The sequence below is a fragment of the Rhipicephalus microplus genome, chromosome 5 (genome assembly GCF_043290135.1).
Source record: "Rhipicephalus microplus isolate Deutch F79 chromosome 5, USDA_Rmic, whole genome shotgun sequence".
In the NCBI taxonomy this organism is placed as follows: Eukaryota; Metazoa; Arthropoda; class Arachnida; order Ixodida; family Ixodidae; genus Rhipicephalus; species Rhipicephalus microplus.
In genome coordinates, this window is record NC_134704.1 from 116736038 (window position 1) to 116751359 (window position 15322).

A 15322-nucleotide genomic window follows, 5' to 3' on the forward strand; every position below is an offset into this window, starting at 1 on the left:
ACAAAGACCATTGTTGACAAGCATTGAAAATTGACCCACGACTTTCAATTGAAACCATCAATGGTTCATCAATGCGAAAAAACTATATTTCGCGTTCTCGAAATTGGTTCCTCGGCAATAATGCAGTAGATATTATCACTATAGGTGATTAGAAAGCCATTAATATTGCAGTCGCCTACATTAGCAGACCACCCAGCATTGGAATCAAATTCAGGACCTCATGCACGTGAAGCAGATGTCTTACCCATTGTACCATAGCGCCAGTGCATGAGAGCGAGACGTTTTGCGGGTATATGTCCACCAAGTTGCTTTTTGCAAACAGTTGGTGGAACTTTGAACTTTTTGTGCCATTTGCGTTTGTTTGCGCAGGCATTTTGTCAGCGAATAGTTTGTAGGGCTTAATGAACTCAAGAAAACAACGGTGAGTGCTTTCGGCTTTGACTTCGGTACGTGGTACGCCATTCTGCAAGAACAATTAGCGTGTGTTCGTGCGTAATTTTAGTGCTTCCCCATGAACCGCGGGTGTTTCGCTCACCGAAGTTCGTGGATACCAGCACAACGAGGTGGTTTTCGGCTGCTGAAACCTATTTATGTTTCTCGCACGTGCATTTGCTGTAAACAATTTCACTTACTTGTCTCGCGAGGTACACGTGTGTCATTAATAGCAGCTTATTATCAGCTGTTTGAAGACAATGCGCTTTCGCAAGTCAACGTTGCACGGGCACTTTAGCATGCCTACTCTAACATTTGCATTCCGTACGCGTGAACTGTTACAAGCAGCACGCTGGGGCAGCACCGTCTATTTAGGATTTGGATGATAACTTATTTCCGCAATTAAAGTTTATGTGCATTATTTCACGATATAGAGTGGTTTTTGTTCACTTTCAGTCCTTAACTGATCTTATTTATGGGGAGTGTGTATACTATTACCTTTATTCAGCATCACACCGCTGTTCAAGTTAAAGCCAAGATGCGCACCAAGCTCAAGTATGACGTACACAAATTAGCGGCCGACAGATAGGTCTCCCTTCAAATAAACAATGCTTCTGCACATCTCTTTCGTGAACATCCGCGTGCACATGGAATCAAGAAATGGTGCAGAACGAACCTCAAAATCTTTGTTGTTACTCCATTCAGTAGCGTTTTAGAAAATGGGGTTTTTACAGCTGGTACAATATCTCTACAGCAGTGCACTGGTTGTCTTGGACGTGGTTCACTGTTACAAATCCATGCTGGAATATAAGAACTCTACTCAATATTCAAAGAGTGAGCAAATTTCAGTGGCATACGCTCTCCTGCTGACTCCTGCACTTGACTTCTGTATACTTGATGTTCAAGCTCATTAACAAATCGTGCAACCATTAATCAAGAATCAACCAACCAATTTTCAATTTTGATTTTTCTTTGTCTCGCTGCCTTCCGTTTGTTTCTTTGTTGCCATGCTTTCCTAAAATCATCAGTGCGAATCATTTTGTGTACGCCGTACCCAGCGGCCAGTGAGTGTCTGTCATCTGGACGCACGCCAAGCCAGCTCGCTCCACAAATAGTTAGGGTTTTTTTCCCAGCCTACAACTTGGCCCCACCACAATCCGGCTGTCCGTATAACCTGCTTGCGGAGGTTGGTGCGACTCCAAGTCCGTCAGACATCGAAGGCATGGAAGCGCCGTACATGATGGCGGAGCTCCAGGCAGCCTTTGACCAGGCAAAAGTACGCAAGGCACCAGGGCCAGATGGTATCTCCTAAGAAGTGTTCAAAAGCATGGATGACCTTGCACTACAGTTACTGCTGGGCACGCTCGACGCTATTTCAACGACCGGAGAGCTGTCTGAATCGTGAAAGCATGCCGAAGTTGTGTCGATACCAAAGCCGGGAAAGCACCCGAAGAACCTCTCTAATCTTCGTCCGATTGCTCTGACGTGTGCGTTGTGCAAGCTCATTGAAAGCATGTTAGTGTCGCGCCTCTTTTGGTGGCTGAAAAAGCACGCCTGGTACCAACCATCCCAGATTGGCTTTTGACCACATTTGGGTACAAAAGATGGCCTAGATGATTTTATGTCAATAGTGCTTGTTGGAAGAAGATGAAGGAGCGTTCGAACCCTTCTCGCCATGGACGTTCACAAGGCCTACGACAATGTCAGCCACTCTGCGATTATTCGCATAATGCAAAGGCTTCAACGTCCGCCTCGCGTCTGAGACTTTGAGGTGTCTTTTCTGGCACACCGCACCTTCTGCTTCCGAGTAGGCAAGGAACGAACCAGACACTTCGTAATGAAGCGGGGTGTACCGCAGGGCTCGCTGCTGGCCCCGATACTTTTCAATCTTGCCCTGTCGCCCCTCGCCTGGCAACTAGCACGCATTCCAGATGCCTTCTTAATCCTGTATGCGGATGATTTGACTGTGTGGACACTACATCCAGAACTGCAACGCCAGCAGGAGGCACTTCAGAATGCTCTGGACAAGGCGTTGGACTGGTTTGCGCGCATAGGACTAACACTATTTGCCACGAAGACTGCATTCATATCTATCACCAACAGACGAGGTCGCCGTCGCCTCCTGCAGACACCAATTTGTTTGAGCCTAAATGGCCACACCCTCACCCCTGTATCCACAATAGGTGTGCTCAGGATCGAACTGGACACATATGGCTCTGCGAATGCGTGGGTTCGCTCTACTCGTCGGAAGAGTACTAAGACCCTCCATCTCATTCGTCACATCTCTCGAAAGACCGGAGGTGTCTGTTCTTGAATGGCCCGTATGTTGGTGCGATCAATCATACAAGGTTGGCTCGTTTATCAAGATCAATTTCAACGACTGACATTGAGAGACTGCCCCGCCGCGGTGGTATAGTGGCTAAGGTACTCGGCTGCTGACCCGCAGGTCGCGGGTTCGAATCCCGGCTGCGGCGGCTGCATTTCCGATGGAGGCGGAAATGTTGTAGGCCCGTGTACTCAGATTTGGGTGCACGTTAAAGAACCCCAGGTGGTCAAAATTTCCGGAGTCCTCCACTACGGCGTCTCTCATAATCAAATGGTGGTTTTGGGACGTTAAACCCTACATATCAATCAATCAATCAATCAAACATTGAGAGACTGGCACTTGCTTGAAACCACCAACCAAGATTCCATGAGGACGATTACATGCCTTGCTCGTATAAGGCCTATCGCGACCCTCCAGGCGGAAGCACAGCTGAACACCATCGACGAAATTTCACACCAGCGTCTAGTCACTCGCTACCTCTAGAGTCGAGCTGTTTCTGTGGTGGCAGCTATAGCTCACTACTACAATTCAACGCTGTCACAGCCTTACGCACCCTTGGCACAAGTTCCACCACGGCTCAAGGCACAGGCCAGTGATAACCGACCTCTAACCTGTCTACGACAATCCACCCGACAAGTGGCGACGAAGGGCATCGTCACTACCACCAACAACTCACTAGCGGTATACGCGGACGCAGCTATTGAGGACTGCGTTCTGCACACCAGTCTCGTCTGCCCCGCGGAACCTGAAATCCAAAATATGGGCTCCTACGTAACAGAGGCACCAGTTCCATTCGTATTAGCAGAGCTCACTGTGATAATGGACGGGTTGACTGTTATGATATCCAAAATGACTTCTTTGTCACACGATAAATTGCTTGTATATACGGATTCCACACAGGCAGTTCGAGAGCTGCGAGAAGCTCCCTCGATATAGCCTCTGATATACACCGACTGATCTACTCGCGTGCATGTCTTGTCCGTGTATTGTGGATCCGCCGGTCTGTAGCGGCTCAATCGAAATCAGGTGCCGCTTGCCATCCAGAGACTGTCCAACACCCGCTGCCTCTACTTCGTTTGTCCCTGAAGAACAGCCTGCTCGTGCAAAAAGAGGCCCTCCGGCACTGCACGCATACACTCATTCCACCGCGTGGATCAGACCTTCTCGGTGGCTTAACTCACCGAGAGGAGGTTGCGCTCAGAAGGATTTGTGTGGACACCGCCTTGACTCCTGCAATCCGGGCTACATGGACATCTGGTGACATAGCCATTCTGCGTTGCCCAACCACAGAGGCAACGCTTGAGCAACTATTGAGATTCTGCCCGGGCCTTCACCAGGCTCGCACTCGCCACCTACGCGGGCTACACCACCAACCCCGGCCGACCACTTGTCTTGACGCGCTGGACGCACGGTCCACTGCATCGGCAACTCCTGGCCTTTATACGGAAAACAGAACTATTTTTAACTGATACTGGCGCCAATAAAAAAAGATTTATTTTTTAGAACACGAGCATCAACATATAAGCCAATGGTTCAATACTGTCACGCATACACTATAAAGCAGCCGCACCGCGAACACGAAACTTCTTAGCATCCGCGGTTCTCGCCTCTGTTTTCCTTTTCTCTGTCCCCCTCCTTCGCGCGTGCACGCAGGAGAACATGAGTGGGCGTGCGTCTCAATTTTTCTCATGAAATATTCCTTGCAAACTATTTTGACCATGGTTTTTGACAGAAGTGAGACAATAAAAATTTTATTGCAAAGTGCTCAGCAGAATTAAGATTTAGGAAATAATTCGTCCATGGTTTTTTGATAGATATGATACAATAAAATTTCTATTGCTAATTGCTCAAGAGAACTTTAGTTCACGAAATACTTTCTCATTGGTATTGAATAGAAATGAGTCAATGACATTTTTATTGCAAAGTGTTCAACATGAATATTGTAGACAAAGTATTGAAGCATGTCAATGAGTATTGCGGAACCATTGATGATCAACAGAGTGAATCATTCGATCACAATCCAACAATAAAAAATCAACAGCCATGTTTATAAGGGATAGTTTTGATACACGTGAACTACATTATTGTCAGTGCTGGCGTTAACAGGCCACAGATAATTGCTCATTTGTTTTTTATACTAGACAAGTTATCACAAGAAGTTGTCATCATGCAGGCCTTTTTCAAGAGATCGTACAGGCAGGAATATTATACCCACAGTATGGAACGATGAATATAAATGTTACAAGGATTATCTACTTACGCGAAACTAAATCTAGCAAAAAGTAACGGTTTTTAGCGAAAGCGACGAACACTTCATAGCAGTAAGAAATGGTAAAACTATTTATTGGGACAGTTTTCTTCATATATTTATTCACCTTATATGGTAATCTCATTTATGAGCAATTAATTATTCACGTGAATTATATTCCCCTTACAGTTCACTATAAAAACTTTTCGAGGATTGTAGCAGGAATTTAATGACCGAAAATAGGTACGTTACCTGCAAGAGGGCAATGTTTGCAAATATCATGGGTAGTTGTTTGCGAACCCGGTTTAGGTTGCCCAAATTTGCCTGCGAGATAAATAAAATATACCTTGTATTATATTGCGTTCCGAAACAATGTTGAATTTTTTAAAGTATAGGATATAATCTTCTATGGAAGAGCCGTGAAGGGGCCCTGTGACACTATTTGAACACGTATTTATCATTAGTTCTCGTGGTGCTGTGGAAAGCGCCGATATCGTTGCGCACACGACAACGTCCAAATCGACGCAGTTGTAATTTCAATTCACCGGATAAACTACCTTGATTTCAGACTGCGGCGATACACAGCGGCTATTTTTACTATGGTAAGTGACGTCATCTCATATGGCGTGACGACAAACACCATTTGCTTTTGATTGGCTTGATGCGAGAAATAGCATGTCCTATTCATATGGTGGTAGCTAGGCCTTTGATTACATGCTAAAACAGCAAAAATCTTTTTTATATTTTCCTAGAAAGAAATCATTCCTCTTTAAATGATGTGTTTTCAAAATTACAAACACAACACTTAGCCTCCGAACGAGGCTATGGCACGCCTGCAAATATATGTGGAAATTTGTGCCGAGTTTCTAGCGAGCCAAAAATGCACGAGGCAATGAACGCCGGCGTTGCCGTAAAAAAACGCGCCTTGCATGCAAACTGAGAACTGACCTTGCCCAAAGCGTATGTGTGTACCTTACACAGTGTGACCATGTGAGCGTCTACTACTCGACGCACGTGCATGGTTCGTAGTAACCATGCTATCAACGCCCTCAAAAAGAGTGATTACGAGGTATTGTGTGAAAGCCAGCATTAGATGACATTTCCAGGATGTCCTTATGAGACGCGCGTTGCGATTGGAAGTGGTCTTTGACGTCAGTAGGCGAGTAAAATGTGAAAGTGAACGTTTCTTGTTGTAGTCTGCTCAAGTATTGAATTTGAGGTCTCATAGCTTCTTTCAGTAATCCCTGCTACAGGCGTTTCAGTGCTAAATAAGGCTGTAGTAAATGTGCCGCAGGACCCCTTGAAGCCATCTCAGTACTACTTCAGTCTTACGCCCGCATTCATAAACGCTCCTTGTCTTGAGCTTGACTTGCCGCCACCTTCAATGCCACACAGACGCGTTTATGACGGAATATTACCGTGCGTCGCCCTGAAAGCTGCGCCAAGACACCGCAAACACACACGCTGGTTTCAAACACGCTGCTACTGCTATGAGAGTGTGCCACGTGAAGGAGCGTTTCTGAACACGAAGAATAATGATGGGGGGTGATTGATTACACGAGAGATCAACACGGGTCCAAAAGTTGATATTTTAGATTTCATTGAGTATTTTATATTTCGTGCACCTCTCACCAGGTTGCCCGAAAGTCAACTTCGTTTTATGATTAACGGCATAACTTACGAGAAAAAAATATCAAACTTCATCAACGCGGAGGCAACAATTTCGTCACCTGTCATTTTCGAAAATCGCAGATGCTATAAAAAGACAAATATTGTTTTCAAAGAAGATACTTTTTACCTGAAATGCATGTTTAATGAAGAATGAATTCATACGGTTTCAGGTTTGAAGACCTTAAGAAAATATCTTTTAAAAACGTCTAATTTTGCGACAGTTTAAAATAAGTCACGTATTCCTCTTTTTGTTTCTCCAAAAGTAATGCAAGCAGCGTTTTCAAACTTCACACGTTTTTAGGATATAGTGTGTTCATTAGGTACATAAATTATTGCCGCCGTGGGGCAATTGTGAGTTTATATATATTGTGTCAAAGTTCTCACATTGGCAAAAGTGTACTCCACTGAAATTTGAATAATAAAAAAAACCCATCTTCGATTTTTCCTAAAATCTCGTAAATATACAACAAAAGGTCATCATACAGTAATATAAAAAAAAACTTGTTGCATTATTTTGTTTTTAGCGACAATATTCGTGGTACAAGTGAGAGATTTTCGAGAATGCGCTGATAAGTTGGGAACTCTAGACATCGGAACGGAAAAGCATCAATAAGCTTCAAACGCGAGTAAACGTGACCGCATTTGGTGAAGAAAGGCTGTTTTAGCAGATAGGAGTAACTATTTTGAACACGGTATTCTACAGTATCTGAATTCACTCTTAAACGTAGAGCCCTGAGACTTCTAATATGTGGTGCCTCTCCATTACTGACCCACAGATGGAGCTGCTGTGACGGCCATGTGTTTGCAACTCGTTGGGTAAGAGAATTGAATGTTGAATTAGTTCATAAACGATTCATAACAACTTTTTATCATTTGGGGCACGAAGACTGCCGCATTAGACTGAAGAACACGCTTTAGGGCAAGTTGTCATCCATCGTCTGCTCTACAGATGAATAGCTGTGCGCCGTATCTCGTAGGCAATGCTTCAGATCATATGGTTCAAAGTAGGGACAAAGATTACGCCTCCCGTAATTTTATCGACAAAAACACTGTGAAATTCGTTTTAACGTACTATACTTCAGTTTGGCATTCGCACTGTGGATACTTGTGTGCAAGTATCCACAGTGCGAGTCACCGATTCTAGTCTTTGCGTAATAATTCTTCGGAAAAAACTATTTTTTATCTTATAATTACGTAGACTAACAAATCAAAGCCATTTATTGTCCAATTAAGCACCGCCAGAAAATAGCATCTTTCTGAGACTTTTGGAGGGCAAAAGCTGGCTTCAGTACTGCTGGCAAAGCATTGCGGAAGCTTTCACTAGAGCAATTTTTTCAAACCTCTTTACGCGAAAGCACAGTGGTGAACGAATGACCCACAACACTCAGACCAAATGGCTTCTGGTGGTTTCTTAAGGCAATTATTTAGGAAGCGTTGCTTAAGGTGATAGAAGCACTCCACTTTTAGAGCTGCTTAGGAGCAGTACAGAATGAAGTCAACAGCGCTTGTAGCACATCTGTCCCTTGCATCAATCCCAGAGTTTTTCACCACACCGAACACAGAGTCTGTTGATTGAACGTCAACAGGCTCTCGTATGTTGATACAGACAACTGTTGCAGTCTCATGAGCCTCACATAACGAAAAAAAAGCCTTTAATCCCCCTTCTCCCGCCGAAAAAAAGCTAGTTTAGTCTCTGAGGCAACTCACAACAGGACCATGTCTGCTACCTCGAGGTCCCAATGTGGAATTTGAAGTACACCCACAATTTATTAGACCTCAAAGCAAACCTATGCACTCTATGCCAATGCATTTGGAACCTATGCACTTGAAAGGAGTATTTTGTTCTTGCTGAAGCAGAATAAATTCGTTTTTTGAATAGATCGGAAAACTTTCAAATAAATTTCGGTAAAGCAGTACTGACTACGTGCGTTTGCTGGGTTCTCATTTTCCTAAAGGTAGGGAAATTCCATTAGTTCTATAATTCATTACACCTCTATAAAGTTTAACGACTCATAAAGCAAAAAAGAGCAGAACCGAGTTATATGCCAACTTAGGATAAGCTTGATGGGATTTTTGGGAATCTAAACTTTAATAAGCAAGTTCAGAATATTCTGTTCACTATTTACTATTCCCGAAAACTGAACTGTACTGTGAAAAGCACGTTAGGCCATAATGGGTTTAAAGTGGAATGCGAGAGCAATGTTCTGTCCCTAGTGCGTATTTCAAAGACCTCGGTGAAAACGTTTTATTGTGTCATGTAACCCAAAAAGTTTGAATCGTGGATGACTTCAAAGTAAGCGATAAATTTGAAAGAAGCTTGCGTAATTGAAGTTTTTGCATATAACTATACTCTCTATAAAGGGTAGCACACTTTCAACCACTAGCATTTATGCGAACGAATTATCTTTTTTTTTTGCTTTCTATGCACCCACTACATGATCGCAAGGGAATACACGCCTTAACGTTCATGACTTTTGTCATCTGCGGCTGGCTTCAAACCGCGAGGTTATTATGATTATCGAGTGATATTACACCCAATGGCAATGTACTCCTGTACCACGAGATCTTTACGGAGCTATGCCATGTTATATTATGAAGCCTGTATACAACACTCTTGTGTTTGTAAAGCATGGAAGTTTTTTTGACATCATTTACAAGTAGAGGAAGTCATTTTAGTTGCATTTCCAAGCATCGATTTGGCTGTGTAACAGAATACTTGCTTGAAAAGGAAATGGTTGGGATTCGATTCTCACTGGGATCTGGACATGTATATTAATAATTCAATTCATTTGACTCTTGTGCGAGTCATGGAAAAGATCATATTTTTTTTGCTCCCATTGAACGATGCCGGCTCCAATGCCAATGCCGGCATTTCTGCGAAACAAGCTTTCTAACGTTATCGCATGAAAAAGTCTGGCTCATCCACAGGAAAATTGTAAGAATGTTGGGGCAGCGTTGTTACGATGCGCTCGGACTGAAATTCGCTGACGTGTAGCAAGACTGTGCTGCCAGGAAGACTTACGTTTTGCGTCTGGATGAATCTTTCAGCAGTAAAGCTACACGTTTATTCTTAATATGCCTGGGCGCTAGCTTAAGCTCTTTGCTGAAGTGCACCTTACAAGACTACGTCATGCCTCACCCTCTCGCCTCCTCATTTCTTCCGTGATTCTCACAACACTCTCACATTCTTGCTAGGCTATGTAATAGTATGCATGGCTAAGGAGAATTCCTGGATTTAGTATGTGCTAGAGCTGTCATTTAAACATCTTGTCTTCAATTTAGCGCTGCTTTCTTCAGCGCTTCTTTACGCATTCTTTATACCGTCTCCTTCAAAACAAGCAAAAACTAGTAGGGGGCACCTTTGAAAGCGGGGATGGTGGAGATAAGGAGGCCGCCATGACGAATTAGGCATTCCCTCAAAATGAAAGAATGCGAGGGCGTAGATTCGGAAGGAGAGATGTGTAGGTGCATCACGGAATTGTGAAATAATACTATGATAATGCTTAATTCATTATCAATCTGACGGAGGCCACACGTGGAAATTGTACGTCAGAAATTGATATAAGGGCTCCACTTTCATCAGTTTTAGTTGGGTATTTACTATGTCATATTGCATGGGTTCAAGAACCCCCTTGAAACGGTTTATACCTTCAGGCTCGAGTGTATTCAACTTGGCACTAAGTTATGACTGCGTATTTTCTTTTCTAGTCATTAGAAGTTTGCCTTGGCACAGTGCTTTACTTAGCGAATCTTGACTTCGACGACCTCTAAAAAGATACTAAAGGCAACTATTAAGTCGACATTGACTGCGGAAATATTGGTCCATAAACCTCGTGTGTTACTTTTGTGCCAAAGCAGGGCCTATTTTGAAATAAAACCACGTTCTAGTTGTCCGAAACAGTTTAGCGCACTTCAAATTACTCGCTCAAGAAGTTAAGATTTCGGACCGACTCACGTCAGTCTTGCAATGCACAACGTTGCCCGGCTTTCTAGCAGCAGATCGAAAGCAGCGGGAGCCACAGCAGAAAATACTGCCATAGATTAACTTCCCGCCATTGGTTCGAAATCGTAGACGTTTTTTAATTCAAATGCGCCCCGCTAGATGGCACCATCTGTACAGTGTAACTACACAGAAATTGCATTCTTGAACCACTCGTGCCATTCCCCATAGTTACGTCCAGCGGTTCCCTTTTCCATTAATCAAACAAAAACAAACAAGCACCATTTTAATGCATATTTTGGTGCACGGAAGTTTCTTTATTTATTGCAGTTAAACCGATTAGTAGTTAATAACTGTAGGTGGTTTATGTGATGTCATCAGGATCATTTAAAGAATGTCCTACTGCGGCGCATGTGTTCTTGTGCATTTACATTAATTTCTCGGTAAGTAGGTCATTGTTGTTGATCGAATTGTCATTTTAGATGCTGCTATACATTGAGCTTTCATACTGAGGGTTATCGTTATTTGACTTTAGTGTCCCTTTAAATTTACAAACCTACTTTCCAGTATGCATGCCAAGTTGTGTATATTATTCTGTGTCTATTGTATTGTTTTAGCGATAAAAAGTGAGTAAAGTTATGCTAAGTGGCGATGGTAGCATAAAAGTTGAATGACTTTCAAAGCGTCATCTTTATTGTGTGCCAGTTTACAGAGCGCCGAAGGGTTTTACATTTTTATTACCTTAACAAGCACACCTTATTTAGTGAACATTGCTTTTCTTTCAGGCGACACTGGTTCAAAAAATGACTGCATTTCGTCTAGTAACTGTACTTAACTAGCTTCAGGATACCATCTCATATACGAATCCTGAGCACATCTTCTGGTAATTGTGCGAAGCATAACAGTAGTGGAGCGGGCAACACGCTTATGGACAAGACTTAAAATTCATGAAACTGCGCGTATTACGGTGAATCAAATACTTCAGTTAGGTGTCTTAAAAGTTTGCCTAAACAAGGAACAATAGGTTAGTTGTTTTATGAGGTGCAAACACCAAAACGAGCCTAAGCTATGAGAGACGCCATAAAAAATCATTACGTTTGGTAATTTCGGTGAAGGCGTGAATAAAAATCAAGCATGTGTTACTGTACAGAGCAACTGAAAGCAACTGTCTGACAGGCAAGCATGAAAGCGTAGATTCAAATAGTGCAAGTGGAATAGACAAGCAAGGACGTAGATTGGTTCTTCATTATGTGGGTCAAAGAGAGGCACACTGAATACGCACCTGTGTGCTAAGTCTCGCAACCAGGGTCTGCTCTAGGTTGCCGTTGAGTCCCAGCAAGGGTGGAATGACCGTTAACATCTGGTGAACTATCACATACACCGGCCAGTCCTGCATTTTTGAAATGAGAACATATAGGGAAGGCTCAAGAAGAGCCACGAAACTTGTCTCAAGCCCTTATTACCATCAAAGAAGGCGTAGTCGAAAAACAGAATGCGGTGGTCGCCAACACTAATAACAGTCCGAACCTTTTCCTCTCTCAATTCTTTACATCTTATCACAGTAGAGCTAAACTAAACAAGCGTCTCTTAAGCTTCCCTGCGAGCAATCGAACGAGATTGGTATGATTTAGTCCAGCTTGAAAATTTGTAGAAATTTCCGGTTGTGATCAGTAAGACCCAACTCACAGCTTCAGCGACCACCTCCTGCTGCATTGCGTGTCTAAGCGAAAACTATATATTTTTATTTTCAGTAAGGGTAAAATCTGTTTTACTACCCATTTGACTAAGACACGTAAACATAGCATATGTGGTAACTTTTTACACTAAAAAAATAAATATTTCTGTTGTGTCATACATGAAAACAAAGTTTTCATTAGAACCCTTCAAACAATGCGAATAGTGTTTATCAGTTCAGTTGGACGGAACTCCATATACAAAGACCTAATGATGGTTTAAATTGGTTAGCTACTCAACCCAATATGTACGCCTACTTTTTGAAGGCGGTTGCTTTTGGTCAGCCACTTTGTATAGATTAACTACGTGGTGGTCACAAACAAGAACCGCAGTTTGTTTGGTTGTGCTTAAGAAGGGCAAAAGTTTGCTGCGATTTACTTACTAAATTCATAAGTTGCAACTAGAATCATTCACTTTGCAGGACAAGGTAATATAATTACTGCGAATGAAGTATACTGGAATTACGCGGCACAACAGTTTACAATCAGTTCTATTAACACGGGTCAAGCAGCGGAGTCTAAAGGGCGCGATGGGGAACTATTTATCAATATGAAGGTTTCAAAGCTTGACTTTGTGTGAATAATCACTTCATGGTGTGTGACTGAGACTGTGGTGGGAAATATCCTACACGTAACTTTTTTTTTGCTAAAATACTTGAAGGAATTGTTACAAGCGACACGCACACGAACAGTGCATGAACATGAACTCAATGATGCGTCTAGTGTCGTAAATACGGGTTGCTCTCGTTTTTATAGAATAAAGTTTGTGGTACGCTTCATTGCGCTAATCTTGGAGTGAAGGCACGTCAAGCATGTCGTAAGGCCTTATTTTTTAGCAAGTTCCTTCTGGAAAAATGTTATGGCACTTGCAACGTGTGATATTTAAGCAACACATTGGGTTTCACTGCCAGCCAACTGGAAGTTGAGTACTGCTCGAATGTTATGATAAAACTGCAACAAATATGTGAACGAATCTAAAAATGATGTAGGGGCTCAAGTTAATTGTTGCAAATATAGCATCATAGGAGTGCGTACAAGAGAGATACAGGGACGCGGCATTTCATTATTCACCTCAAAGGGTGTTTGCAGAGTCTGCCTCATACGTTTGTTCAATTATGAATACACAGGTAATTTAAACTACTGGAAGCTGAAGACACCTGACGTTGGATTTCAGAAACTGTCTACTTCCCTCCTTCAACTCAGGCTAGCTCTTGGGTGGAGGACGTCTTCGCATAATTTCCGATTTCTTAACCCATTGCAAAGCACGTTGTCGTTTGGATTTTGCCAACGAGAAGGGAGGGGGGCAGGGCGACGAAAATTTACTCTCACACTAAATGGGCAGCCCTACCCACGCTCACAATAAGATCTCAAGTTCTATCGGTTTTACCAAAATTGTGTTTTTGCCGAGGTCCACCACGGCTCCGCTGACCTATTTCCGTCACTGATATCACGCAAGATATATCCCAACCGATTGCAAATTTCTCCTCAGGTTTCGAACCTACAACCTCCCGTGCTGCAGTGGGCGGCACAAAACTACGTCACTATGGAGTGTACCGTTGCCCAGCTTTTTATATACATTATATGCCGTTCAGCACGTTCCCATCTGTAGCGACATGGCCCGAAAGACGTGCATTGGGGACGCGGTAAAGGTCGTCTTCCTGTGGCTGAAGATGCGCGTGCGTCTTCACAAAACGCAGTTGTTCATGCACGCACGCTAATCTCGCGATTCGGGCGCTTTGTACCTTTTGTACTTCCATGGCAACTTTTCTTTTAAGTTACAGTAGTTAAAGAAAGCCCGAAGGTTACCTCGCTAGCTACTCCAACCGAATTTATCCAAAGCTACTCACACACGAATAAGTAAGAAATTGATCCGTGACATTTGTTACTGTGCACGCGTCCTGTCTATGGTCCTTTCGTGCGTGCTTTCTCCTTGAGCTGCACGCTGCAAGTTTCGAACTCCTTGCCGTTCTTTGCGTGACAGTACAATTTGTTTTTGTAGCATATATTCCTTCTCTTTCGTGCGCGTAAAAAACAGAATAGACTGTCAACTGACTCTGTTAGGACACTTTTCTCTTTTCTGAAATACTGATTATCAGACAGAGAGGTCAGCCATGTTTTCTACTACATTCTAATTTTATTTCTACCCTCGTTTTCTTGCCCTATTTCATGGAGCGGCTCGAATGGCTGCCTCATGAAATATTCACAGTTGAGAGATTGTGCCTACCTGTTTCTGGCTGTTTTTTTTTCTTCTCTACATTCGTGTCTCCCTTGTTACAAAATTGCATTCTAATATTTCGCAACGTTTATCAAAATGGTTTATGAAGCTCTTATTTTGAGTGACTCAGTAGTTTGCTGTTACACTCCAGCCATTTTACCTTGGCTACGTCGAGTAGGATGCCAGCCAAGGTGGAGCCGAAGCCAGCCAGGATAAAGGGCACGAACACCTGAAGCGCCGTCGAGGTCAGCTGAGCGTTCATCGTTCGTTCACCAGGACTGGCGCTCCCAATAGCCGTGTGTGGTACACTTGCACGACCGATAAGGGCAGTGCCAACGCAGGCGTCGATCAAGAGGGGTGCGCTTGCTTGAGGCAGACGAGGATCCGGCGTTGGTGAAAGCATGAACGACGCTTGACAAAATTTGCGAACAGGCAATGACAAGCTTACGTCTTCGTTGCGAGGGTCCTGACGGCCTTCCTCCGACGGTACCATGGTGGATGGCCGCATCGGCGCTACAATGCGTAAGCGTTGCAAAAACTGTAATCTGCATCCTTCATTTTACGCAATACTGCCGCTTTGTGGAGTCATCATCAGACTAGCTTCAAATTAGCGTGATACTTGGTTTAGTCGCTTGCGGGTAAGAGCATGTAGGCGCTAGGCTAAAGCTATCAAGACATTCCGAATTTTGCCTAATATAGACCATTTTCAAAATTGTAAAGTTCGCTTTCCTGCTATGCAGTTTAAGCAACTAATGGC

At 43.2% G+C, this 15322-nt stretch overlaps 1 protein-coding gene across 1 annotated transcript in view; it reads right to left on the reverse strand.

Annotated features, from left to right (window-relative positions):
• Positions 1-15058, reverse strand: part of LOC119185776 (solute carrier family 41 member 2) — a 39397-nt gene extending 24339 nt beyond the window's left edge. Inside the window, exons 1-2 of the mRNA XM_075894580.1 lie at positions 14726-15058; positions 11900-12007 (exon numbers count right to left, since the gene is read on the reverse strand). Coding sequence (XP_075750695.1) covers positions 11900-12007; positions 14726-15058 — 441 coding nt within the window. The remainder of the gene's footprint in view (positions 1-11899; positions 12008-14725) is intronic.
• Between the last annotated feature and the right edge of the window lie 264 nt (positions 15059-15322).